The sequence below is a fragment of the Lynx rufus genome, unplaced genomic scaffold, assembly GCF_022079265.1.
Source record: "Lynx rufus isolate CCGP_SWC_20201006 ecotype Redwood Valley unplaced genomic scaffold, mLynRuf1.p SCAF_2, whole genome shotgun sequence".
Taxonomy (NCBI): Eukaryota; Metazoa; Chordata; class Mammalia; order Carnivora; family Felidae; genus Lynx; species Lynx rufus.
In genome coordinates, this window is record NW_025814834.1 from 184,688,513 (window position 1) to 184,714,827 (window position 26,315).

Consider the following 26,315-nt stretch of genomic DNA (forward strand, 5'->3'; position numbering starts at 1 on the left):
CTGGTCCTGCCTGGATTGGGTTGCTGCAGTTTTCCATTGATGTTCGTTAATCACAGGGCAGGGTGATACTGAGAGGCGCCCTGAGGGATCTCCTGTGCTCCAGACGTGTTCTCCTCTACCTCCCTGTGGAGTAGCAGGCCATTTTCCCTGCTCGTCAGGATCAGTCACGCCAGCGAGCACAGTGACTCCCTTCTTCACCTGTTGATTCAGACGCGGGAGGAGCTCAAAGTGGCCTGGGGGCAGTCTTGATCCCCAGTTCAATGGAATCATTGTTCTGTATGTCTGACATGCCAGATGCTAATACTTTACTGATCATTTTGTTTACTCTCTGTTTACCCCCTGCAGGTAAGCCCAATGAGAGCAGGATTTTGGTCTGGTCTGTCCCTAACGAAATTCCCAGCATCTAGAACTGTGCCTGGCACATGGCCGGTTGTCAGTAAGCATTGCTGAGTGGGTCAGGGCCTTGGCTGTGATCTCCCGGTGCTTCAGCGTGGGTGAGAAGTGCTCATCATCCACCTCAGGACCTCAGTCTGAAGGCCAGGTCTGTCCCAGGAAGCCCAGGGTTGCAGAATGTTCTCTGACAAAGGGAGTCCTGCCGCCTCTCTTCACACTGACAGTGCTAGGCCAGCACGTGAGCACAAGGCCTCAGTGTTCACCATCCCAGCCCACTCAGGACTGTTTACTAGACTAATCTGGAACAATAAACCTGTCCCCACCCTCCTGGCGCCTGCCTCACTCCATCCTAAGCCTGTGTTTGAAGATGTGTTTAAATTCTGGGCCTACACTCAGCAGACGCCACAGGCTGGCTCCTGGCGGACAATCACTGGCGAGGGGGGCGGCACTGGGACGCTCAGGTCCTCCTGATGGCTCTGTCTCCACACGCAGCCCTCCGGGGGGGAGCGAGGCGGCTCTAGCCTCCATCTAGTGTTTGTTATTTCATGTCAAAGCTTTCTCATAAACATTATCCTAGAGTGGGACACGGAGGCTTTGGGCAAAGAGGGTTTGTTATTCTAAAGTGGCCAGGAGCAGAAGGCGTGGTGGCCCAGGAGTCCGTGAGCGGCGCCAGGCTTGGGAATTCAGGGTGAATGGGAGGGAGGCAGAAGTCAGGACAAGGCTCTCCCGTGCCTGTGCACAGGGTCTTGGAGGTCCCACTTACCACACCCTCCACTGTCACAGCCAACTGGGATACCTGCCTCTGAAATGAGCTCCGCACAGGTGGAAACCAAAACCAATTCATCCACCACCATCCCTGCAGAGAATCGACAGAAAGTAAATGTTCGTTGAATGAATGACTAAGTGTAGCTTCCCTATATCTTTTGGAAGCGCCGAGAATGCTTATGAAGAAGCACGTATTCTTTTGAAGTTCTAGTCATGGGAACCTGGTCTGGAGCCAGACAGATGTCATTTCAAAGCCCAGCTCTGCCCTTTACGAGCCACGGGGCCTTGGGGCCCCTCTGTTTCTTTGCCTTCCTGTCTATGAATAGGGACACCATCCCGCCGGCTGTCTCCCAGGGAGAGCAGAGGGAAGCCCCAGAGGGCAGTGGTGCACTAAGAGGATGGGTTCCAGGGCTGGCCTGCCCAAGCCTGAATGTGTGTCCCATCCCTCACCAGCTTTCTCACCTTTAGTGAGTTACGTAACATCTCTTTGCTGTAGGGTTTTTTAAAATCTATTCATTGGAGCTAATACTAAACTTAACTCAGAGTTGCTATAAAGCTTAAATAAATTAATATAAGCATAGAAGATTCCTGACACATAGTAAGTGCTCGATAAACATGGCGACCCTGGTAATGAACTTTGAAAGATGCAAACAAAGGATGGCTCCAGGTGGGAGGTGTGGGGAAGGGGCATGTGACTCGGGTCAGCGGTCCTCCTTCTGAAACAGTTCCTGAAAATCTGCTCTTCGACAGTAAACGGTGAACAAAGAGGCAGGCTTCCTCCCTGACCAAGTTCCTGGTCTACACAGGCAGGAAACGGGGAATCACCTGAGACGGAGGCTACATGGGCTAAGTGCCAAGACCAAGGGAAGCACCAACCCCCGCCTGGGGGTCAGGGGAATCCAGAATGATGGGTTTGGATTTCAGTCCCGACCCCACGACACTGCCTGGGCCACACTGGGAATGCCTCTTCAGTGACCTGATCTCAGTTTTCTGTATGCAGCATGCTAATAATAAATACTCCATGGCTATTTCTGGCTATTTCGCAAGGCTCCAGGAAGAAGACAGGTGTGGTAATGTGTGTGGGATGAATGTGGGCTGTGCCAGTGAACATCCAGAATCCAGCCCCAATCTGTGGCACCGCAAAGGGTCTTGGGCCGGGCGTCAGGCTTGGCTTCGAGTCTGCTCTGCCCCCAGCTGCCTGTGTAGGCTTGGGTGAGCTCTCTCTTGCCCACTTTGGGCCCCTGTCTCCTTTCCTCTTCTGTATGGTGAAGGCACAGAAAGAGATCAGTGGTTCTCAGACTGGGCTCCAGGGAACCCACGGCCTCCACAAAGAAGCCTTGGGGGTCCCTCCTACAGTGGAGCATTGAACTGGTAGGACTTCAGGCTCTAGCTTGTCTCCTCACATCAGTCAGGGAAATTTCCATTTTTATCTACTCCACATACTGAGTTCCAAGTAAGGTTCCTTTAGAAAACAATAACAATAAAAAGGGATCCCATGGCCAAAAAAGGTTTAAAAACCACTGGACCAGATGACGTACAGGGGCCCTTCCAGTTCCAATCTGGCAAAGTTCTGACTATTTTCTTCCGAGTTTTATTTACCAAGCATTTCTCCAGCTCTTACTACATACCAGGTCTGTTCTTTGCACCCTACAGATTGTACCACACTTAACTGAAACACCTCCTAGCTTCACAAAAGCCACATGATTGCGGAAGTGACTCCATGTGTCTAGGGAGGCCCAGGGGAGCCATCTCCCCTCCAGCCAGGTCTTCTGGGCACCCGAACGGGTGACCTCACCGCAGTCCAGGTGGTGCCGACTCTGAAGAGCTGCAGGGGTATACAGGGGCAGGGTGTGGTCACGGGAAGCCCGCATATCCCGGCCCCCTACCCCCCGTTCAGAGACGGAGAGTACTCCGGCTTGACATGGACACTTTCAAGGGAGGCATGTTCCGTGTGGGAGGAAGTGCCTGTTGCCTTAGTGATGTCCACGGCAACAGGGCCACTGCCTCCTGTGACTCATCACGGCCACTGTGCTGCCATTGACACTCTGCACCAGGTGGCTGCAGATTGAATTTCAGAATGGTTGCCAGAGCCTGGAGAAGGCCTGGAGGTGGGGTCTGACCTCATCTCCAGCCAGCTCGTTAGGGTAGTGGCCTGGGCTGCTGAACCCTAGCACTATCCAGCTCCTTGCCCGCCAGAAACAAAGATGGGAGGGGGTTGGCAGAGGTGATCTCTTGAGCATGGGCTTGGCCTCGTTGTCCATGTCAGTACTTTAAGTACCTTATTGCATGAGCTTTTCTGTTCAGATTATGTATTCCGGAATCATGTGACTGATGTCACTGGTGGGGACTTCTGCCACAGGGTAGCAGCATGCTCTAAACGCAGACAGAGTGCCAGAGTTCTAGGGGCTAGCCTGGAGGGCTTAATGAGTAGCCTTGAACTATGAAGTGGCTGACCTCAGCAGGTGGCACTAGGTGGCACTAAGGTGCTAGGGAAAGGATGGAGTGACATCCTCGCTTTACCGGGCACTGTGCTGACATCTGCAGATACAAAAGGAATAAGATGCAAGTCCCATCCTCACGAAGCTCAGAGCCTAATGAGAGAGCCAGGTGGCTAAATGGTGGTTACAGTCTAATGTCCCCGCCGCAGTGGAAAGAAGCACGGCGGGTCACTTATGTGCCACCACACTGCTCTCAGTGCAACAGCACCGAGCATTTGCTCAGGTGTCTGGATCCGGTCGCAGGTAGGCCCTGCCGGGCTCAGCCGGGCTTACTCGCGTTGTCCGTTGGCTGGACTGGGATGGCCTTGGTGGGACAAATGAAGCAATTCATCTCTGCCCGGCCTCCAGTGGGCTTGTGTGGGCCGCTGTCAGGGCAGGGGAGGGACAAGAGGAGACAGCAGCCATTGGTGCTTTTCAGGCCTCTGTGCGTAGTGGTTACTCATCCCATTGGCTATAAAGCAAGTCCAAGGCAGAATGTCAGAATGGGAGGGAGCCAAAGAGTTCCATGGCCAAGGGCATGAATACATGGAGAGGGTAAGATTTGGGGCCATCACAGTATCAGTCTGCCACACAAGGAGACTGTGGGGGCCCCAGGGAGGGGCCTAACTCAGCCCCCAAGTGGTCCAAGAAGCTTCATGGAGAAGACATTTGAGCAGAGCTGGAAGGCCAAGTGTGAATTTGCAAGTGGAGAGCAGAGGCAGGAGGTTTTCCTGAACAGAGAGCATCATGTATAAAGCGCAGAGACAGAAGAGTGCTGAGTAGTTGGGTATTTGGAGACATGCAGGCTGAGTGGGAAATGAGGTCACTGACCACAGCAGGGTCCAGGTCACTGCCTTGCAGGCTCTGCTGAAGAGGTAGGCCCTTATTCTGAGGACAGGAGGCACTTGTGAAAGTTTTGAGAAAAAAAAAAAAAAGAGGGAAGACAATCAGATTTTTTAAAATTTTTTTATGTTTATTTATTTTTGAGAGAGAACAAGAGAGAAAAAAATGAGAGCAGGGAAGGGGCTGAGAGAGAGGGAGACACAGAATCTGAAGCAGGCTCCAGGCTCTGAGCTGTCAGCACAGAGCCTGACACGGGGCTCGAACTCACGAACTATGAGATCATGACCTGAGCCGAAGTCAGATGCTTAACCAACTGAGGCACCCAGGCGCCCCCGGATTTGTGCTTTGATAGAGAACAAACTGAGGGTTGATGGAGGGAGGTGAGTGGCAGATGGGCCAGATGGGTGATGGGTATTAAGGAGGGTACTTGTGATGAGCACTGGGTGTTGTATGTAAGTGATCAATCACTGAATTCTACTTCTGAAACCAATATTGCACTGTAGGTTAACTAACCAAAATTTATACTTAAAAGAAAGGTGACTGTGGCAGAAGACTATGGGATGGGGGAGTGATGGGGGGGGGGGCTGCAGGGAGGGGATGGGTTGCAGTGGGCCCAGTGAGAGATGCTTGGGGTGGTGAGAGGCCAGAGACTGTGGTCCAAGATGGCAAACAGATAATGTGCAAACAGAATGAGCAATGAGGACTGGTGGGCAGGCTGGGGCCGGGCAACAGCAAGGACAGGTGGCCTGACACTGTCTCCTGACCTTCTGCACAGGAATTTCCCTATATCGGTGCTAAAGGGGTCTGGGATATGCCATCACATGAAGCTACCTCCAGTCCCTTCCCCTCAGGGGCCTCAGTTCCCCCCATCTAAAAATGGGACATTTTATTTTTAAAAAAAAATTGAAGTGTATTTATTTATTTTGAGAGAGACAGAGTGAGCAGGGGAGGGGCAGAGAGAGAGGGAGAGAGAGAATCCCAAGCAGGCTCTACACTGTCAGTGCAGAGCTCGATGCAGGGCTCAAACCATAAACCGTGAGATCATGACCTGAATCGAAACCAAGAGTCAGACGCTTAGCCGACCGAGCCACCCAGGCACCTCTAAAATGGGACATTTCAGAAGATTTCTCAGGGCCCTCTTACCTTGGGCAGGCCGTATTCCATTAGAGCCATGGTCCCCATGCCAGAAGCAATCAGAACACTAATGTCACCCCCATGGAGCCTGTTAAAAATACACATCCTGGGCTTCACCTCAGAGATTCTAATTCTGAGCATGAGAACTGGGGTATCTGATACGTTCGCATAGCACCCCACGTGATCCTGATGCCAGGCAGGTCTGGCTAGAGCGCGGCTGTATTCCCAGGGCCTGGAATGGTGGCCAAGAGCACAGAGGAGCTTCAGGATACATGCTGAGTGCCAGCAGGGTCCTGATTCAGAGAGGCCCAGCTCCTAAGGCCTTTGCCTGGAGTGAGGGTGACTTCTGGAGGAAGGGGCATTTGGGTTGGGCCTTGACATCTAAGTAGGTTTTTGGTTTATTTTGTTTGTTTGTCTTGCTTCGTTTACAGTGCTCTTGATTACCAACTTAGTCTGTGCTCATTCTAGAACTTTCCTAAGCACAGGAAAAGAAAGGAGTCAAAAGAAAAATTCACCCATCATTCCAAAACCCAGACACAACTAGGGTCTCATTTTGCCACGTTATTAGATAAGATGTTGATAGCCAGAGCAGGAGTGGGGACCCATGTGGGCCAAGGACTGGAGACGACAACAGGCTGAACACGGTGGGAGGCCAGAGGAAGCGTTCAGGCTGCACCAGCCGGTGTCAGGCCCCACACGCCTTCTCCGTCTCAAGGCCTGTTGCCCCAAAGTCCAGAGCGAGGAGGGCCAGGCCTGGAGGTGTCAAGGCCCTCAGCCAGGGGTCCTGAGCACAGCCCTTATTCGTCTCTGTTTCCCCTGCACAGGTGCTGTTTGCCCTGAACCAGACCCTGCTGCAGCACGAGAGCGTGCGAGCAGGGAGCCTGCAGGCACCCTACACCACGGAGGACCTCATCAAGCACTACAACTGTGGGGATCTCAATGCTGTCATCTTCAACCACGACACATCCCAGGTGAGGCACCTCTCCTCTCCGTGGATAGCTTTCAGGTCCCCAGTTCCAACGGCCAGGCCCATATGAACCTATGAACCTACCTAGCATTTATTAGACACCTACTATGTGCCAGGTGCAGGCAATCTTCTTTCTGCCATGGGAACCAGGACCTATTGGTATTCCATTTTACAGATGGGAAAACTGAGGCTCAAGGAAGCAAAGAGATTTGCCCAAACCCACACCACTTCATTGTTGCGTTCCCAAGTAATCAAGAGCAGCACTTGAGTCTGGTGTGTGTGGGAGAAGCTTAACCTCTAAGAATGGGGAGGTTCTGAGAAGTTCAGCTCACAATCTGGGGAAGTTAGAGCCCAGGGGGGAGAACAGCTCATGGTGAGACCTTGCACTGGAGTCCAGCTGGGAGCATTCTGTCTTGAGTCAAGTCCCGGAGGAAAGACTACCACAAGCTGGGCAGAAAGTGAGAGGCACCCTGGGGAGCTGAGCAGGACTCCTCCAGGTGTGTCCCCATTGCCCTCAGTAGAAATTCCAAGATACTTCATCTAGCACTCGAGGCCTTCTGGGTCCTGCCCTCTGCTGACCTTGTCACAGCCAGGTGCCCCACCACATAGACTTTCTTCTGCTGACCTGTACTACGTGCCGTTGACCCGTGTATGCCCCTGTGCCCTTATTCAGGCTCCTCCCTCTTCCTTTCCTCCTGCTTGGCCACAGTCAATTGTTACCTCCTCTGAGAAGCCCTCCCTGACTGCCTAGATGGAATTAGATATTCCCCTAGGCCCCTCTAGGCCCAGTGTGCTTTCTGTCACAGTGCTTGGCTAACCATTCATTCAAGAAGAGGCCACTTCCCTGCTCAGGACAGTGCAGCGGCTCCCCATTTTTCTCAGTGTCTATAATGGCCTCTGTGGCCCCGGGGTCTTCCCCCACCCCCGACCCCATGTCCTCTGCCCTCTGCTCACACCCACCACTGGAGCCACATGGGCCTGCAAGCTGTTCCACAAGCACACTTGGCATGTTTCACCTTTGCACTGGCTGTTCCCTCCTCCAGGAATGCCCTTCCCTGGCCATCACCACAGCTCACCCCCATCTTAACTCAAACATCACCGTCTCAGTGAGATGGGCCCCAACTCCCCGAAATAGAATTGCAGCCTGACCCCCCCCACTCTCTCTACCCCTTTGTTATGCTCCTCTTCCCCCCACCCCACCATGGTCTTTGTCATCTTCTCACATACTTACGTCTTTTGATTCATTGATAAGTGATTGTGTTGTTTGTCCTTCCCCCCTAGAGCATGTGCTCTCTGAGGATTGGCATTTGCACCTGTTTTGTTCATCAGTATATTCTGATCAGCTAAAGCAACTCCTGGCACAGAGCAGGACTCAGTAAATAGTTGCTGAAGGAATGAATGAAATTGTCTGTAAATACCAGGAACAGTGCGATGAAAAGAGATATGGGGCAGGAGGGCGGATGCAGAGACAGCTGTCCTTGTGGGGCTGCCAGTCTCCTAGGAGACATGGGGACATTCCACAAGCAATGGCATCTAAGTGTGATCCTTGCTCCAAGGGAGAGTAGAGGGTGCAACTGGGGCCTTTGGCAGGAGCAGAAGGTTAAATGGACTTGGGGCAAGAAGGAAGGATGCCTGCAAGGTGAGAGGTCAGAGAAGAGCCTGACTTGGCCACGGACAGGAGGAAGAGGAATGTTCCAGCAGAGGCTAGAGAGAGCAGAAAGAGGGGCGTGGGTTGGTCCAGAGGTGCAGCCAGGGACCAGGCCGAGAGGTTCTGTGTGTGCAGGCCACCCTCTAGACCCGGAGCTCCCTGAGGCAAGAGTGTGCCGCTCCTCTCTCTCCCTCCCAGTGCCCAGCACAGGGCACAGCTCAGAGTGAGTATCAGGGAATGGCTGTCAAGGGAGCGGAGGTGGGTTTGTGTTGTGCTCTGTGCAGTGTAGACAGTGAAAGGAAGGATCTGGAGACCTTGTACAGGGGGCTCAGGACTCTGAGAGCTCCGATTCTGAGTCTGGGTGTCTGAGAGCTCTGAGCCAGAGTCCTGCCCTGTGTCATCTGCTGGGAGAGAGAGAGGCTGGTGAGCACTGTGGCCGAGGGGACCTGGCCAGCACTCAGGACAGCCTGGCCATGAAGTAGCTGGGCTGGGCTGGGCAGGACAGGGCCCTGCTATGCCTGTGGCTGATGCTGAGCCCAGAGAGGGAGGAACGGGGTGACTTCAGGGCATAGTAAGCTCAGGTTTTCTTTGAGCTTGTGTCCAGAACCACTGATTTGTCTCTGGCAGGTGAACTACACTGGGGTCTCTGGGTGGTGCCCGTACTTGAAGTAGGACAGAGGGTGTGGTTGGATTGGCCCACCCAAGTTAGAATAGCACCCCATGCTGCATTCCCTGTACCCTCTGGGTACAAAGGCAGGGAGGGACTAGACAGCCCCGTCCCCAGATGCAGAAAAGCCTAGAGTCAGGGTAGCAAGTCTACATCCAGTGCTCCTGTTCTGTCGGAGAAAGGGTCTAGGTGACATGGGGCTACATCTGTAGCTAGAGGCCAGGAAGGCAGTGGGAGGCTGAGGACACGTGGGCTGAAGGGGGACAGTCACTGCCTATAGTCAGGGAGGAAGTGGTAGTGGGGCTGGGCTTGAGAATGGAGTCAACCGGGAGGGGAGGATGGGAGGGGCTGGCAGGCAGAGCAGGCTGCCTGGGTGGGGGTGTGGGAATGTGGTGGGGGGGTCCTGGGGAGAGATCTGCGGAGCGGGGGGCAGATCATGGGGGTGGGGGTGAAAATGCCTACTGAGGGGCAGAAGCCCTGGAGCTCGAGCTGGAGAGTGATGTGGTCCAAAAATGCCTCTGGCCTCAGTGCAGAGGATGATGAAGGGGCCTCTAGAGGCTGGGGCGGGACAGGTGCAGGGCTCAGGATGGGAGACAGGGGCTGGGTGCCCCCCAGTCTTGATCTACCTTGCCTCCCCACCCCACCGTCCCACCTTCAGAAGTGGCTCATGGCTCGGCCTCCCGAAGCTCCCAGGTCGCTGACACCATCAATGCCCTGCAATCAGCAGGGTGACCCCAAGGCCCCTTCCCCGGGAAGCCTTGTCTGAGCCTCAGCCTGTGTTAGGTGTGAGGCAGCCATATATTTATAATCCAGACCCAGACACTTCAGAGAGTGAAAGGTCAAAAATATTTAAGAGGCTGAGTCATGAACAGGCATGGAGAAGTCAACCCTAGCCATGAACCTAGACCACCCTAGACAAACAAGGACTCATGGTTATCTGCTAGGTGTCTACTCCAGACTCCCACATCCCTGTCACAGCATGCCCTGACTCCCTCACTGGGCCATGAGCCTCATCCAGGGCAGCCTCATCCAGGGCAGCATCCTAGGCCCATGGAAGTTCTTGGAAGATGTCTGTTGGATAGATGGACTAAAGAGACGGAATGAGGCCATTGAGGTCAGTGACATCAGTAGACCTGGGCACTTGACCACCAGACCTGACGCTGTCCCGGTTGTAGGCCAGGGGAGCCTACGCTGAAGGCACTCCCCACAGCCCCACCGCAGCTCCGCCTGGCCTATCTCATCATCCCACCTCGGACCCGTGGCTCTAAGGCCCTGGGGACCTAACATGTCCTCTTTAAACTTCTATGGTGCATCCTGCACTTAAACTTATCATGGGAGATTTAAGGCTCCTGACAAAACTAATGACATCATTAATTTGTTTCCCTCTCAGCCTGGGCCCAAACCCAAGTCCCATCCTTGGCATGGAGCCAGGGCCCATCAGCACGAAACATGCAGAAAATGTCAGCCAGCTGCCGGACAGCCCAGGAAACCCTGGTGGTTAGCCCAGCTCCTCTGTGGCTTTGACATTGCACTTTCTGGTTCTTGTCCTTGTTAAATTGTTTTGGCTCCCTAAGGAATGAATGGAGATTCATCTTTCCACAAATGCACATTCATGGTCAGGAAGCAGAGGAGACCCTTGGGAGAGGGGAAGGGAAGCAGAATGCTGCCTTCATGGCTCTCTGATGATTCTGAAGGCTTCTCTTTGTCATCTCCATCTCTACCCCTGCCCAAGGCCACCCTTCCCCGCAGCCTCTGCCGTCACAGGGGCGAGGTGATGAAGCCAGATCCGTCCCCAGGCTACTTCCACAAAGCTGACATTTAGTCAGGACTCTCTCTGTGCTATGCACTGTGCTAATAAGCACTTTCTAAAGCTGCTCTTACTTAATTCCTACCACAGCATATATTACTCCCATGTTACCAGTTTGGACACCGAGTCTCAGCACGAGTAACTTGCTAGTTGTAGAGAGGCGGCCCAACTGGTAAGTGGCAAAAGAAGGATTCCAACCCAAGTTATCCTGGCTATCTGACTTCAGGACCCACATTCATCACCACCACCATGCATTCGTTCACTGATTGAGCAAATGTTTATTTCTTGGTATAACATCCTCCCACATTCTTTCCCACACCTGAGGAACCAAGAGGGCCATGTTTCCAGAAATAACCCTTCTGAGCCACAGTTCCTCCCCAACTCAGAAGCCTTTCCTAGCTGCATCAAGTCCAAATGTGGCCTGCTTTCTCAGGGCTTCCAATCATCCCTTCCATCATTGGTGGAGGAGGTGAGAGCTCCATGCCTTCATTTATCCATTTGCCAAACAGTCCCCAGGCACCAACTCTGATTGGGCCCTGGAAGGACTGCTGCATACAGTTGTGCAGGTTGTATACTGAACAAGTTTAGGTTACATTAGTCATATTGGTGCCTTGTCATCCCAGAACAGCGAATCAGGCCTTAATGGTGGAGAAGTCCCTCCCTTTCCACTCTGGGGAGCACACTGGTCCTTGGCCAGTAGCTATCAGAAACAGACATCCCAGCAGATATCAGAGACAGATGTCCTAGCCCTGTCCAAATCCCTGAAGGTTCAGCCTCTGCTGACGTCTCCATTTTCCTCAGAAAGAGTGTTGACAACTTGTCAGTGGCTCTAAAAGCCACGTAGCTGGGCCGCATGACCCTTGGGGGCTAAACCCTGCAGGAATTTAGTCTCCTCATGCCAGACTCTCCATCTAGCTCGCCCATCAGTCAGCTAGGCCTCATGTCCTGTGCTTTAGCCAGAGTTGATGAAGAGAGAGAAATAGAAGAGAGGACTCCAGATGGAAGTCTGAGCACAGAGCTTGGAAGGTGGAATGACAATGAGGGATTATGGGGAAATAGAGAGTACATTCTGACTCACTGCCTCAGTTTCCTCAGTGGCCCCTGGCTTCTTCTCAGGCCCCACCCACCACGGGAGTCCACAGTCCTGGAACACCTGGACCCAACAACCAGGCTGGAAAGACAAGATGTTGGGAATGGAAGAACCCAGGAGGAGACAATGCAGTGAGGAAGGACAGAACAACTTTATGTTCAAGGTTCCAGAAACCTTACTGGGCACCTACTTTGGGTCAGGCATGGGGGCCCAGGAATGACAAAGGGTCTGTCCCTGGACTCAGAGAGCTCTCTGCCTCATTTAATAACATGTCAGTGAAGCTTACCCCCGGCCACATAACAGGGTACGGATAGTGCACTCAGAGCTGAGAAGTGTGGAAAGTTCCAAGCCAGGCTGTTGAATAAACCCTCATTATGGGAGGAAGCCACGGTCCTGGAGTTGAAGTTTTCAAGAACGGATGGAGGGATTTGGTTATGCCCTGGGAAATAGTGGAGCTGGGAGTGGGGAGATGGTAGTGGCCAACCGGGGCTCAGGCATGGGGAAAACCAGAGGCTGTGACCTCTCCTGTCATCTCTGGAGGGTGGGCTGGGCTGAACACAGTCCATACAGCACCCACCATCACAGAGAATCCCCATCTTACACAGGAGGAGACTAGAGCTCAGAAAAGTTAAGTAACTTGGCCAAAGTCACACAGTGTCAGAACCAGGCCTGAATCCAGATCAGCCGGATCCCGTGCCCTGTGGCCTTTCTGCCGCACCAGGCAACTGAGCTGACCCTCCAGCCCCGCTTGCTGACTTGAGTTCCTTGCACACCGGGCTGGGTGCAGGAGGCAGGACACTGAAGGAGCTGAGAGCTGCCCCGCCCCCCAGGCCTTCCGCTTCTGGAAGCTGAGGGTCAACCAGGGAGAGACACAGGCGCGATTCGTGGGAGGCCGCAGCCCAGGGCTCTCCTCCTTGGGCTGTTACTTTGCTAGCTGTGTGACTTTGCACTTGTCTCTGGAACGTTCCACTCTTGCTTTTTTCACTTGTAAAACTGGAATGACAACTGGAATCCAAGCATTTTTGGATTGATTAAAAGCACACGCAAAATGGATAGCCCCCCGTAGGGGCCACTTAATAAAGGTAAGTTGCCGGCTTGGCCGGGCTGTGTGTGCTTGCTCAAAGCCCACCTTGCCCCGGAGAGCACTGAAGGCAGCCTCTGTCTTGCCTTTACAGTTGCCCAGCTTTATCAACACCACCCTCCCACCGCACGAGCAGGTGACCGCACAGGAGATTGACAGCTATTTCCGCCACGAGCTCATCTACAAGAGGAATGAGCGGATGGGGAAGAGGGTCATGGCACTTCTGCGGGAGAACGAAGACAAGATCTGCTTCTTTGCCTTCGGAGCAGGTTTGGGCCGGAGTGGGGAAGGGATTATTTGCAGACTCTTTAAGGGCTTAGAGATTTTTGAGCCCCTCCCCTGACCTTTACTTCAGGAAGGAAAAAGTAGAGGCCCAGAATGGAGCGGGAGAGGCCACACAGCACTGTTCTCCTGTTTCTAGCCAAGGGCTCCTCTGTAACAGGCCCGGTTGGCCAGAGTGACCTTGCCAAGGCCAGGACAACTTCTGTCGCTCATTCTTGCCCCAGGAGGCTGTGTTGAGAGCCCAGAACCGAAGCCAGCTCCCCTGCCCACCCAGTCTCTTGAGCCCCGCCTCTCCCACGAACCCAGGGACAAGCCCGTGAGCACCGTGGGGCCTGGTTGGGGAGAAGGCGGGCTCCGGCACCCCATGTCCCAGCTCCACAGCCCAGCCCAGCCCCCTCCAGGCGCGTGACCTTGGCACACCACCAGCAAGGTCTCAGGCCCCTGGTCTGTGAATGGGCAGGACAGCAATGACTATTTGATGAGTTGAAAATGTCTACCTTATGGAAGACTTACAAAGATTAGCGGTAACATTTAAATAACCTAACAGTGGGAACTCAGAATGGCAGCGACCTTCCCCATCCTCAGCAGCTTCATGGGACTTAATACAAGGCTTGTTGTCCCACTGTGGGCCATGAACTTGGTGCTTCTCCTGAGGGCTCTAGCGTCTTTGTGTAGAGAGAGGTCTAGATGCCCAGTCTCAGGGCTTGCTTGGCATCTCCCTCACTGTCCCTCCTTTCTGTTCCTCCCTCCTCTCCCTGACTCCTTCTTTCTTTCCCTACGGCCGTCTCCCATGCTAACAGCGATGTCTACGATGGGACCAGGGGATTGCGTTTGCCTCCTTTATTAGTCAGCTTTTGCCCAAGAGCCACAGCAACAGAAATGTATTTCTTGCTCATGTGGGTGCAGTCCACCTCCTGCTTTGTGAGAATAAGCCAGAGGCGCCACTCCTGGGGGCGAGAACTCACTACCACTGCCTCTCCGCCATCCCTTCCCCAGCCCCTTGCCCGTGCACTGCCTGCCTGCTCAGGCCAGCGCGGATCCGGTCAGGCAGTCCACGTACCCCTGTGTGACGTCCGCCTCCCTCCCCCCCCCCCCCCGCCATGCAACCCCATACCCTTCAAGGGGAGAGCCAGGGTCCTCTGACTGTGCCCGTCTTCCCTCCTGTGTGGCCTCCAGCATGGAAGAGGCTTGTGAGTCAGTCCCTGTGAGGCCACACCTGCAGCTGGACAGAAAGAGTCCAGGCTCATGTTGGGGTGGCCATGGCCAGGTGTGGCCTGTGGCAGATCCCTTCCCCTCTGACAGCCTCGGTTTCCTCATCTGAACAGAAGTCATCAGAAAGCACTTGGGCCATTGATGATTCCAGGAGCTGTTCAAACAGTTTTCAGAAAAGAGAGGAATTCCTGTAGGAGAGTCTGGAGAAGCCGGCAGGAGTAGGACCTTGACTGACTACGTGGAGAGGGCAAGGCTAGCCTCCAGGTGCAAGATACCTACTGGGGACCTGGCATGAGTCAGGACAGCTTTGACAGGTGCAGGGGAGGGAGTGCTCCCAAACACACCCTCTCACTCACCATCCAGCTGCCACCCTAGCCCTCTCCCCGTGAGCATCTGGGCAGTGCTCCTGCTCCAGAATGATCCCCCAGTGACTACAAAAGGGAACCATTCCAAACCAAGCCAACCTCTAGGCATCTCTCCAGGCCTAGGAGGAACCAAGCCTGATCCTTGAGGGAGTCCAGTAAAAGATCCAGCATTCCACATGGCCCATCTGAGTGGTAGGGCTTCCCTGCCCCACCTGTCCAAGGCCCCAGACCAGAACCACCCAGGGTCTGAGGCTAGCTCTTTCCTGTGGGTGAGGAGACAGAAAGCCTGGAGGTGAAAATCACAGCAGCATGGGTGGCCCTGGATCCTGGCCGCCTTCTCCTAAAACGCAAGTCCTTGGGGACCCAAATGTCCACTCAGGCACTCGGCCAGCATGCAGGCACCATGCCCTCCTCTAGCTTCTTGCCCATGTCTGAGATCCAGCTGGTCCCCGGTCAGTCCTGTTGACAGACCACCGAAACGACTCCTGTCCGTCTGCTCCATCCGTCCCCATCACCACTGTCCCAGTCCGAGCCTCCATCAGCTCTAGCCTCCTCACTCCAGCTCGGCCTTTGCCGCCTCCAGACTGCTCCCCACAGCATAGCCGGTGGCTGCTGCTGGCTCTTGTCTCCCACGCACCCTGCCTTGAGCTCCGGGAGGGCACACACCACATAATCATCCTGTGTTTGTAGTGACATGTAATAGGTGTCATGAGTGTATGGAAGAAAGAACGAGGGAAGGGACGAACAAGTGTGGGAATGTTGGCCAGATCCTCCCTTCCTGGTCTCCTCTGGGCCTGGTAGACAGGGCAGCAGGAACGTCAGGGTAACATGAGCCCCACCTCAGCTCTCGGGGACCTGCTATCCAACAACAACAAGCCCAGAGCCATGTGCGGACCTTGCTGGCAGCTGCGCTGGAGGCTCGGCCACTCCTAAAACAAATGTGCAATACCCACACTGCACATCCACCCTCGACCTGAGAATTTCAAAGCTGGATGCAGCCTCCAGGCTCAAGCCTGTCCACCTCATCTGAGCTCTGGATAGACTGAGGTCCCTATAGGTCAAGATACGGGTCAAGTCCATGGCAAGTCAGGGAGAGAGGCAGGGCTGGACCTCAGGCCCAGGAGCTATGATCCAGGAACTCTGTTCTCATGTGCAGTCAGGGAGCCAGCTGTATAGACCTGTGACGACCACTGTATTGTCATGGAATATGTCCGCGCACAACCCAGAGCGAGAAGAGTCCATGCCTCCCTCTGCATTCTTATGGCCACGTGACTCCCAAGTCCCACGTCCTGTGGCAGCTGAAGAGTTGTGTGCAGCGCCAAGACCGGCACTCCTGGGCAGTGTGCAACCTGCAGATACCCCCACTCCCCTCTACACACCTCTGTCTGCGGGCCTCTGCAGTCGCATCTCAGCCCTTCCTAGACCATCGGGCACTGACTCTTCACCAGACCATCCTCTGTCTGGTCCTCAAAGAAGGCCCAGTGTCCCCAAGGCCATGGGAGGGAGGGAGGACCTATGCCACTGGAAATATTCCCAGCCGTCCCCCAGATGTGTCTGCTCACGCAAAGGTCTCTCAGTTCCAGGCTCAGTGGGTGTCTCTAGGAAATACCTTAGAAAACAGAAACATAATGATAAACACCTCTGCCTCACCCCACCCCCCCCCCCCCGCCCCGGCTGGGGCTTGCCTGGTGTCTGAGCCAGGCCCCTGCTGGGGTCTGCCATTCTAGGCCAGCCTCAGGCTCCGTGGCTCCAGAGGAGTAAGCTAAGGCACACAAGAGAGCCTCCACCTGCCTGCCCCACCCCTCCCCCACCCCCGTGCCCATCCAGACCCTTCCTCAGCCCACCTCTGCTCCAGATTCCCTTCCCGAAAGCCCACAGGTACAGACGGGGATTTCCAGTGCTGATAGCAGTCTGGCTACCCCTCCTCTGTTCTGTTCTGTTCTGTTCTACAGAGATTCAGTACAAAGAGTAAGAGCTTTGGTGTCAGGATGCTTGTGTATAAAGTGTGGCTCTACCACCGTCAGCTAGGAGATGCTGGGAAAGCCATTTCACCTCCAAGGGCCTCAGTCTCTCATCTGCAAAATGGGGATAATACACCTGCTTCATCAGGTTGTGCTAAATATGTTCATTTTAGATCACAGGATTAAAATCCTCTGCCATAGTGGAGAGATCCTTATAATAAAAACTCCTCCTGTGTGCCAACCACCACTCCATGCTCTTAGCCTACGTTACCTTTGACCTTCACAATAACACCACGAGATGGGTTTTATTATACTCATTTTGCAGATGAAAACTAAATCCCAGAGAGGAAGAGTGGCTTCCTCAAGGCCATGCAGGCAGATATTCAACTGGAATCCTGGTTTCTAGGGTCCCTAGTCCTAGCCGTTTCCTCCATACATGGTGCCCTTGCTCTAGAATTCCTGAAATGTTGATGGGTTTGTGGGAAGGGTATCGTTTTAGGTGGCGCATCCCACAGAAGAGTACTCTCCTTTGTGTTGTTTCTGTAGCGAGCCACGATCTGACCTCTTCTGGAGGTTACTCGGTGGGCTCAGGGGCAGGTGGGGTGTGAACATGCGTGACAATTCTGACCAGGCCTGGGGGACATCTGGGGGTGACATCAGATAGAAGCCCTGTCCTCCAGGAAGTGGTTGTGGCCAGTGTGCAAACCCAGACATTCTGGAATGGCCCAGGCCACTGCCATGGAGAGGAGTGTCCAGGGGGAGGGAAGGTCCTATTCCTGACTACCAGCCTCAAGGACAAGCTGAAGGGTCCCCAAAGATCTTGTGCAGATTCTTGGATTTCTTCTGCTCTATAAACAACTTATAAAATAGGTACTAGGTGGTGAGTTTTTATTAACTAAATTTATTCAGTTTACAGGCTTATCTAATACTCTGAAATTATCTCCTTTCTACCATGTTTGAAGTTAAACATCTTTTGCTTAAAAAAAAAAAAATGATAGTGATGTAAGGCAAAGGGACCTTTCAGAGCCCTTACTTGGCAAAATAAAAATTTGTAGCTGTATTGTTGGCCCTACCCACCCAGCTGTTCTTACCATGGGAGAGAATTGAGCATGCCTGAAACATGATGGAAAGAAAGACACAGGAGGGGTGAGGCTGCTCAGTGGGGAATATTACTAGCGCAGTCTTGCAAGAAGGCAGGAAGGGTGGGGGCAGAGCTCAGGTAGAGGGTCTGGCCTGGGTAGAGAAGAGCACTTCCTTACCTGTACTGGAAGGAGGGAGGAGGCTGGCAGACGAATCATTTGCTAGTGGAAAAGTAACCTGATGGCTTTCTCATCAGAGCTCCGCTCTGTAAGGTAGCAGGTGCAGGCATCTGCAGAGAAAGAAGAGGAAAGTGGAGGGTTCTTGGTTTCCAGAAAGAACGTTTGACATGAACGCAAGCAAGACTGGCCATAAGAACTGGCATGGACAGGGAGTCAAATAGCTTTCATCTCCTGGGACAGCTGGCATTGAGTGGTCGTGGCCGCCCGGAGTGTGATGGTGTAAGGGGTGATAAAACCGAATCGGGGCTCAGCAGAGAAGAGGTCGTGATTGATTAGTGATGTGTGCCTGACCAGGAGTCGGGCACATGCCTGCCTTACATCTGTTCTGACTGCCTGGAACACAGACTGCGGGCTGGCATTTGAGGGCCCACGAACCCACGAACCCACGAACCCACGAACCCACAGTGGTCTCTAGTCATGGGTTGCAAGGTTTTCTACAGCAACGCTGAAGTGTAAATGTCAGTGCTGTCCCCCAGGCCTTCTCCTAGACTTTATCCTGGTACCCACTGCTTCATGGGCATCCCAGGGTATGTGAACCACTCCAGGGCAGGGTCCTTACCTCCTCAGAATCACCACCAGCTAGGGGACGTTCTGCAAAGACATAGTGAACCAAATCAGCCAGAATCAAGTTCATTATGTTTAGTCATTCCATTAGTCCCCCAGGCCTCAGAGGGATAGGGAGGTCTTAGTCCCAGGCACTAAAAGAAAATGACCATTTTGTCCCTAGCTCCAGGAAACTGGTCCTTCTTGAGATGTTTACTTATTGGCTAACCTGGAATCTGGGATAGAATAAGTAATGGAGGAGCTGGCAGAGCTTGGTTGAGTACAAGCCAGACTCAAAGGCAGACTGGATAACCGCTAGGGCCCATTCACTGAAAACCCTAGAGCCGGTGGTAACCCGTACATTCCAGAATCCTAAAGTGCTCTGATCTGAGTATGGTTCTACCTTCTGACATTCCAAGCCCTTTGATCCTGTTGTTGGAAGGTTGGTGGCCCTAAGAACCCCACATTTTGCTTTGATTTGCTTCAGTCACTCTTGGATCCCTTGGGAGGGTTTTGGAGCAAAGAGCCTTCCGGCACCTGGAGATCCCTCCCTGTAGGGCGGCTGCCGCCTACACCCACGGAAAGCAGAGGTCCAGGCACAAAGCGAGATTGGAAGAGTTCTTGGGCGGGCTGTGTGAGCAGCGAAGACAGACGTGGTAGCTGCTGCCCCAGTGCCCGCACACCCAGCTCGCCCGGCCTCCAGGCCGGTCAGCCTTTCTCACCCCAGCCCTCAGGCCCGTACTCAGAAACACGCCGGGGGGCTGGGACACAGAAGCCGATTGGTCGTGAAGCCCCGGGCCTGAGAGAAGGAATGGGATCCCAACGCATCAAACACCAGTAACATCTTTTTTATTACTAACAGCAGCGATAGCTGTCTGCAGGGTGGTACGATCCTGCCTGAAGGATCATATGACCTCTATGTCCTCAATTCCTCTTGGAGGGAGACAGGGTGGTATTTATTATTCCGTTTGGCAGATGGGTAGGTCGAGGTGCAGACAGGAAGTGAGAGAAACAGAAGCGGACTGAAATGTTGGTCACGTTGATAGGTCATTCTTATTGATGGCCAGTCTCCTCCCCTCAAAATGAAAACTCCAGCTGCTGCTTGGGCCATCTGCTCTGCTGAGAGTGCCCTTTTCCTCTTCTGCCTGGGCTTTCCACGACCTCGGAGCTGGGCTCTCACAGCCCTGCATGATTTCCTTATCACAGGCCTGCTTGTGCTGAGCACTCTGTCATCTCCCAGTCTAGAAGGGAAGGTAAGTCAGAGAAGGCTTCCTGGAGGAGGTGGGAACCAGTTAAAACTTTCCCGCTGCAGGTCCAGCTGCCTTCCAGCTCCTCATCATCCCCATAGTCGTCAGGACAATACCCACACCCACCTCCCTCCCACCTGGGTCCTCCACACGATAGCCTCAGGAACAGAAGCTCCTCGGAGCTCGTGGCGGAGCATAGGAGAGCAGCCATGTCCCGTGTAGGGCCTTTTAAACCTTAAAAACACAGGATGCAACGAACAGGCAGCACACGCCCAGCCACTTTCTCCTCTCCCAGGGGCACGCCCACGGCCTGCCACATTCCCCTCGCTGGAACACGAGGCCACAGCATCCGGAAGTGTTTCAGAATTTCCAACGGTGCTTCAAAGGGCCCTCCTCCCCACCATGTGCACATCTGGCAGCTGGCACGCCTCCTCGGGGCTGTGATCCTTGGCCAGAGTCACCCTTCATGTTTCAGCCCAGAGCAGCCAGCCAGCCAGAGGAACGTCCCATCTGCTAGCCTGTCCCTAACCGGAGCCAACCCTGCCCTCTGGAATGGGGGAGAGAGGAGACTGGAGGACCTGTGTCCCAGGCTGGACCTGTCGGTGAGCCAGGGTCTACGGAACATCAGCCACGGGCTCGGCACTCTTGCCGGGCCGTGTGGGGAAGGCAGGAGGTGAAATGGCCTAGATAAAGAGCGTGGGCTTCAGAGCCAGCCTGCCTAAATTAGAAAGCTAGTGCTTCTCTGTAGAGGAAGTCGCCTGGGCAGACCAGGTACTTCACTTCTCTGATGCCAGATTCCTCCTCTCTAAATTGAGCCTGAGAGTCAGTGCGCTTGCACTTGTACTGGCCAGTACCTGGGGCAGCGCCGTCACTGGATAATGTGACCTCTTGTTATTATGACTTGAGTCCTGGCCCCTCGGGGCCCACAGTCCCCCAGGGACAGGACTCCCCGCAGGAGACAGCAGGGCCATCATGGGGATGGGGGGGGGTGGCAGGGGGAGGCAGAAGTAGCCTCTGAGCCTCTGAGGACCCAGATTGGACACCACACAGAGACCTCCAGAGCCGGCTTCAGCTCCAAGCAACAGTGAGGCTCAGGAGCAGCTTGGCCAACGGGAAGTTCTCCTGGGGTCCCGGGTGCTGTAACTCCAGGAAAGGAGCCTCTGGATGTTGTAGAGTTACCTTGGCTATAGCGAGCCCTGGGCCGGGCACCACCCCTGCAAGTCACAGAACCCATTGCAGGCTCTGTCTCTGGGGCTCTCCCCCAGCGCCTCTTGGTGACCTTGAACCACTGCACAGCCACTGCTTGGGGCTAAGGCCGTGTCAGACCCCAGGAGGAAAGGCCTCCATGTCTGACTGACCCATCTCAGGGTTCCCAAGGCCTGGGACATGCCAAGAGGTCCCAGCAAGAGCTTGCAGAGGAGGAGCTGCCGGCTCCAGGCCCCTCAAGGTGCAGATTGACCTAAACCCCCAGGACTTATGCCCTCACTGATGGGGTGGGGTACAGACACCAGGCTTCCTCACCTCTAAACAATATTAATTGAAAGAGGATCTGGTCCAAAGAGAATGAAAAGGCTCAAACCCTGGAGCTTTTAAAAGAACCAAGAGGATTGGCTTGCAGGCATGGGCCTGGTGGCGGGTGGGAGTGCATGCTTCTAAGAGAAGTACACAACTGGGGGACGTCCTGAAGGGGACCCCCAAACTGGGCAACTGTCAGACAGGTGTCAGAGGCCCAGAAGCAGCTCCAACCCCAGAGGGAGCCTGCCCGTGCCCAGGGAGCCCCGGCCTCATCAGCTGCCTCCACAAAGCGCCCTTTAAACAGACACGCTCCAAGCCATGGACAGGCTTAGGCAAACCCCGGTTCTGCCGCTTTCTGTCTGTATGACACTGGGCAGGTTCTGGTGGCCTCAGAAGGATCCTAGTAAGGTCGGGTGAGACTATGAATCAAAGAGTCTAATTCAGTCTGACTTTTAGAGAAATGGCAGGTGGGGGTGCCTTTCTTGGTATTTGTATCTATCCTCCCATTATTTAACAGCAGGGCTGAGCTGACCAGCTGAAGGCTCAGGGCTCTTTGTTGCTAACATCCTGGGTCCTGGCAACCTCCAGAGAGGAGCAGATGGCAAAGGGGGCAGAATCGGGTTCCACCCAGACACTCTCAGCTCCCTGGAGGGTGTCTGAATCCCCTCTGTGCAAGCCTGACAAGCACTCATTGCCTCTCTGCTTACATACCTCCAGGGATGGAACACTCGCTCCCTTACAGAACTGGACAGTTGCCTGGGAAAGTGTTCTTCGGGCCCAGCTGAAACCCGCCCCCTTAGTCTTGTCCTGCTGCTCCGACCCTCACCATCGCCCACCTCCCCTTTCACTTTATATTCCAACACCCGGAATCACTGGTGGTGGCCTGCACACCCATACCCTTTTTCCCTTTGTACCTGTGCATGTGCTATGTCCTCTGTCGTGAAAGCCCTTCCTTTTCAGCCCCATAGCCCCTGGTGGCCCTCCCTCACTGCTGGGCTCTCACTGCCCTGTAAGGGTTTGCCTGCCTGTTCTCCCTCCCCTCCCTGCACTGTGACCTCCTCCGGGGTGGGGACCATGTGTCTCAGTTCCTGGCACAAGACTGGGTGCAGGGGAGGCATCATCCTGGCCCTTACTGAACAGAAAATGCCCCCGCCCTGCCCTGGGCTGGCTGGTGAAACAGGAGAAAAAGGACCCCCAGCTCTGCCAGTTTCCCAGGCAGACCTTCCTTGGGAGATCAGAAGCCCTGTGGTACCCCCAGTGTCCATGCAGCCCAAAGTCCCTCCATGCAGCCCTCCTGTCACACTTCCTCAGGAAAACAAACACCTCTGTCACTTGACATCCGGCCGGCTAATCCTGGAAGATAGATTAGCATTTGAAAGTTTCCCTTGCATTAATTTCAGACAGAACATAAATATGAGCTTGGGATCCCTCCTCCAGGAGGAAAATGCTGGAAACCCAGCGAGCTCACTGGAGAGAAAACATGTGTACTGGTGGAGGGGAGCCCGTGTTACTTCGGAACCTTTGGGGGAACATCTGGTTCTCCCCTCTGCTCGGCCCCCCAACATTGTCTCGAAATCACCTTGTTAATTGGTGTATTCTTCTTGCTAAGTGCTCACACGCCTTTCCCTCCGATCTGGTGAACCCTGGAGAGGCCACACGTGGTTGACAGCTCCCTGCCCCCTAATGTGACCTCAGGATCCCTTGCAGATGCTAATGCTTCGGAGCGAATGTATGAGAGCGTGCCGTGAGCTATGACGTCTCCGGATGGAAGTGAGCTTGGCCTTTTACCAGCTGTGTGACCTGGGGCGAGTCCTTTCCTGTCTCTGAGCTCTCCTGTCCTTGTCTGGAAACTGTGAGGGTACCTCGACAGGTTCCCAAAAGGATGAAGTGAGATGACACGGGAGAAGCACTGTGTACCCAGGAGACTCACTCAGTAGAACTTTGTGTTCAGGTTATCAAATGATGGAATCGTAGAGGTGGGAAGACCCAGAGGACCATGTAGGGCAACTGAGGCACAGAGAGGGGAAGGACACTACCTGAGGTCACATAGCCAGTTGGGCTGTTGAGCCAGGTTTTCTGTCCTACCCCCAGATCAGGGTTCTTGGCTCTTGGTTCTTGGTAAATGGGGGCTGTCAGGCTGTGGCCAGCAATGGGTAAAGGCTAGATCCAGCCTGTGCTCTGTTTGCTGAGCCTTGTGCCCTGGCACAGGCCTGCTTACACCTGGAAGAAGGGGAGCCTTTTCTCTGCACTAAAACGTCATGGGGCTGTGCCCATGAAGAGCAGGACACCTTCCCTGTTTGCTTATGAATGTCCCTCAAGTGGCACCCTCGCTTGTGGGCTTAGAGAGATAATCGCCACACCAGCCCCACCTCCTCTAGCCCTGGCCTGCCCCCTCCCCACTCCATGTATGTCTCCTCAATCCTACTCATCCTGGGAGTCTTGGCTACATGAATTCCTCCTCCAGGAAGTCTTCCATGATATCCTCAGATCAGTCTCTCCTCTACCATGCATGCCCCTTGTTTTCATTTCTAGGTTCTTTTTCTCTTCTTTCCTCTTTCTTTCTCTCCTCAATCTATGTCTCTTTGTATCTCTGCCCTTGTTTTTGTCTTCTTCTATCTCTTGCTTTCTGTCTCAGTATCTCTCCTTTTTTCTCTCCCTCCTGAGGTCTCTGTGTCTCTTACAGCTTATCTCCCAGCCCCTCTCTCCCCACTCTCATCTGTCTGTCCTCTGTTTCCTTGTGTCCTGGTGCTCTTTTCCTCTCTCTGTCTCTCCCTGAGGGTGTCTCTCTTCTCCCTCGGCCTCTGTAGCCTCTTCTCCCCTACTCTCTGTCTTTGTGGCTCTGTGTGCCCTACCCCCTCACTGTCCTCCCTCTCTTTCCTCCTCTCCTCACCCATGTAGCCTCTGCAGATGAAATAGAACGTGCCTTCCTGCAGAGAGCTGGCCAGAAAACAGCTGTCAGTGCTGGAAGTCGCTGTGGAGCAGTGGCCAGGAGACCCCAGGAGCCTGGGCAAGCCACGCAGGCTAAGCCCCAGTGCTTTGGGGCCCCTTTGGAAACTTTCCACACCTTCCCTCCAGGTTCCAGGATGGGTGTGGTGACTTTTTCAGGATTTGTGACCTTGGAGGCAAGCCTAAGCCCCATCTGCCAGCGTCTGGGGACAGAAGGCACTGGGCCCTGACTCAGGCTGGTGCAAGGCCCAAGCTCCTGGGATTGGCGGAATCTGCAGGAGCATCACCAAGAGGCCGGGCGGTGGCGACGAGGGGAGGGGATCTGTGAGCTCAAGTCTTCTGGGGATAGAATGAGATCACGGCAAGGATGTGGAGTAACAGGTTTTGTCATTCATTCATTCAGCAAACATTCGCCAAGCCGCCACTGTGTGCCAGACTTGGGCTTAGCGCTGGGGTCGAGGATGAATCAGGCATGGCTCCTGCCCTCAAAAAACTCACAGTCTCCCAAGTGGCTTGCTGGGAGCACATTCTGACAGGGGCAGCTCTGGGGTATGGGAAGATCATTCCAGCTGCAGTGAGGTAACAAGGAAGACTGTGTCTGCAGTGGTTCCGGGCAGAAGCTGCTGGTGACCTGGGCTGGTCAAGCATGGTTAGGAGGAAGGATCAGGGGCACTTCAGTGACTGGATGAGGAGGGAGACGAAGAGTCGGGACACAGCCCATCCAACTTGGATAACAGAGCTCAGTTGAGACACATCCCAGGAGGGGAGGGTGAGTTGGATTTTGTAGGCTCTGGCGGATGTCAGGTGGAGACGTGCAGGCTGCCGGTCAGACGGGCCTGGGCTAGGGCAGTAGTTCCAGAGTGGTCTGTGTTGTATGGTAATTGCAACCATATGGGTGTGTGATTTGTCCACAGATTGTGCGTGAGAAGAAGGCGATGGGGCCCCCACACTTACTGGGCAGGAGAAAGAGGAACCCACCAAGAAGGTGGGCACAGGGCAGTGGTAAGGCTACGGAGAGAAGCAGGATAGTGCGGTGTCATCCTGGGGTCCTGTGAAACTAGGCCCAGAGAGGGTGGGGTGGGAACCATGGTGGGACCCGGCTTGGGAACCGATGGCTTGTGCCCACAGTCCTGGGGTGCAGGCTGCATGGGGAGGGTGCGTCCTGGTGCTGTGCAGGGAGCCACGTCCAGGAGGGGGACGGACACCGTCTCCTTGCCCTGCAGGGACGGAAGTGAAGGTGGGCGTGGCTTGGAGAAGGAAAGATGGAATTTGAAAAACCTCATGGCTGATTGCTTCCAACTTCTCAAAGTGTCTGAAGTCTCCTGCTCAAGGTCTTAAGTGGCACAGTAAGGGCTAGCACCGCTGAGGTTGAGGGGACCGACAGGGCACTGACTGGACACTGAAACGCTGTCAGGCAGTGCTGGGGATCCAGCCACAGTTCTGTAAGGCTCGGGGCCTTCAAGCACCCCCTCTGCCCACTCCAGGAACATTCCTTTCAGAGTGGCCACACGGCCTCAGTAAATACTCAGTGCTGCTCCCGTGCCGCCGTCGTGCTTCCCCTGGTGGCTCCTGAAATCCTCCGGCGGACTGCTGCTGGGCCTGGAGGCCCTGGCCTTTAAAGGGTCTCCGTGGAAGTGGGGAAGGAATCGCCTCTGCTGCCAGCAGTGAGTTCCAAGAACCGCTGGCAGGGGTTCCTGCCACCCGTGTGCCAAAGGCCACCGTGCCCAGGCCCCCTTCCAGCTCCGTCACACTCTGGGGGCAGGCACGGGTGAGGATGACTCTGTGGCCCCACCAGGGACTGGCTTAGCTCGTCACTCCGGAGTGCACGCTGGGCTTTTCCAAAGGGCATTCGCTCCTCCTGCCTCATTGGGACCTTACAGCCCCACCAAACGGATGAATGCCGATTTGACACACAGGAAGACTGAAGCTGGGGGCAGGGAAGCTCACTTGCTCAGGAGATTCGCAAACGTGACAGGAGCTTGGGTCTCTGTCCTCGACAGGACTGGGTCAAGGCCGGAGCCCTGGGAGGGGCTATTCATGCCTGTGTTGTCTG

General features: G+C 54.5%; 1 protein-coding gene across 1 annotated transcript in view; it reads left to right on the forward strand.

Annotated features, from left to right (window-relative positions):
• TRABD2B (TraB domain containing 2B) overlaps positions 1–26,315 on the forward strand; it is a 211,485-nt gene that overhangs the window by 170,556 nt on the left and 14,614 nt on the right. The window contains exons 3-4 of the mRNA XM_047085590.1: positions 6,437–6,583; positions 12,967–13,141. Of these exons, the coding sequence (XP_046941546.1) occupies positions 6,437–6,583; positions 12,967–13,141 (322 nt within the window). The remainder of the gene's footprint in view (positions 1–6,436; positions 6,584–12,966; positions 13,142–26,315) is intronic.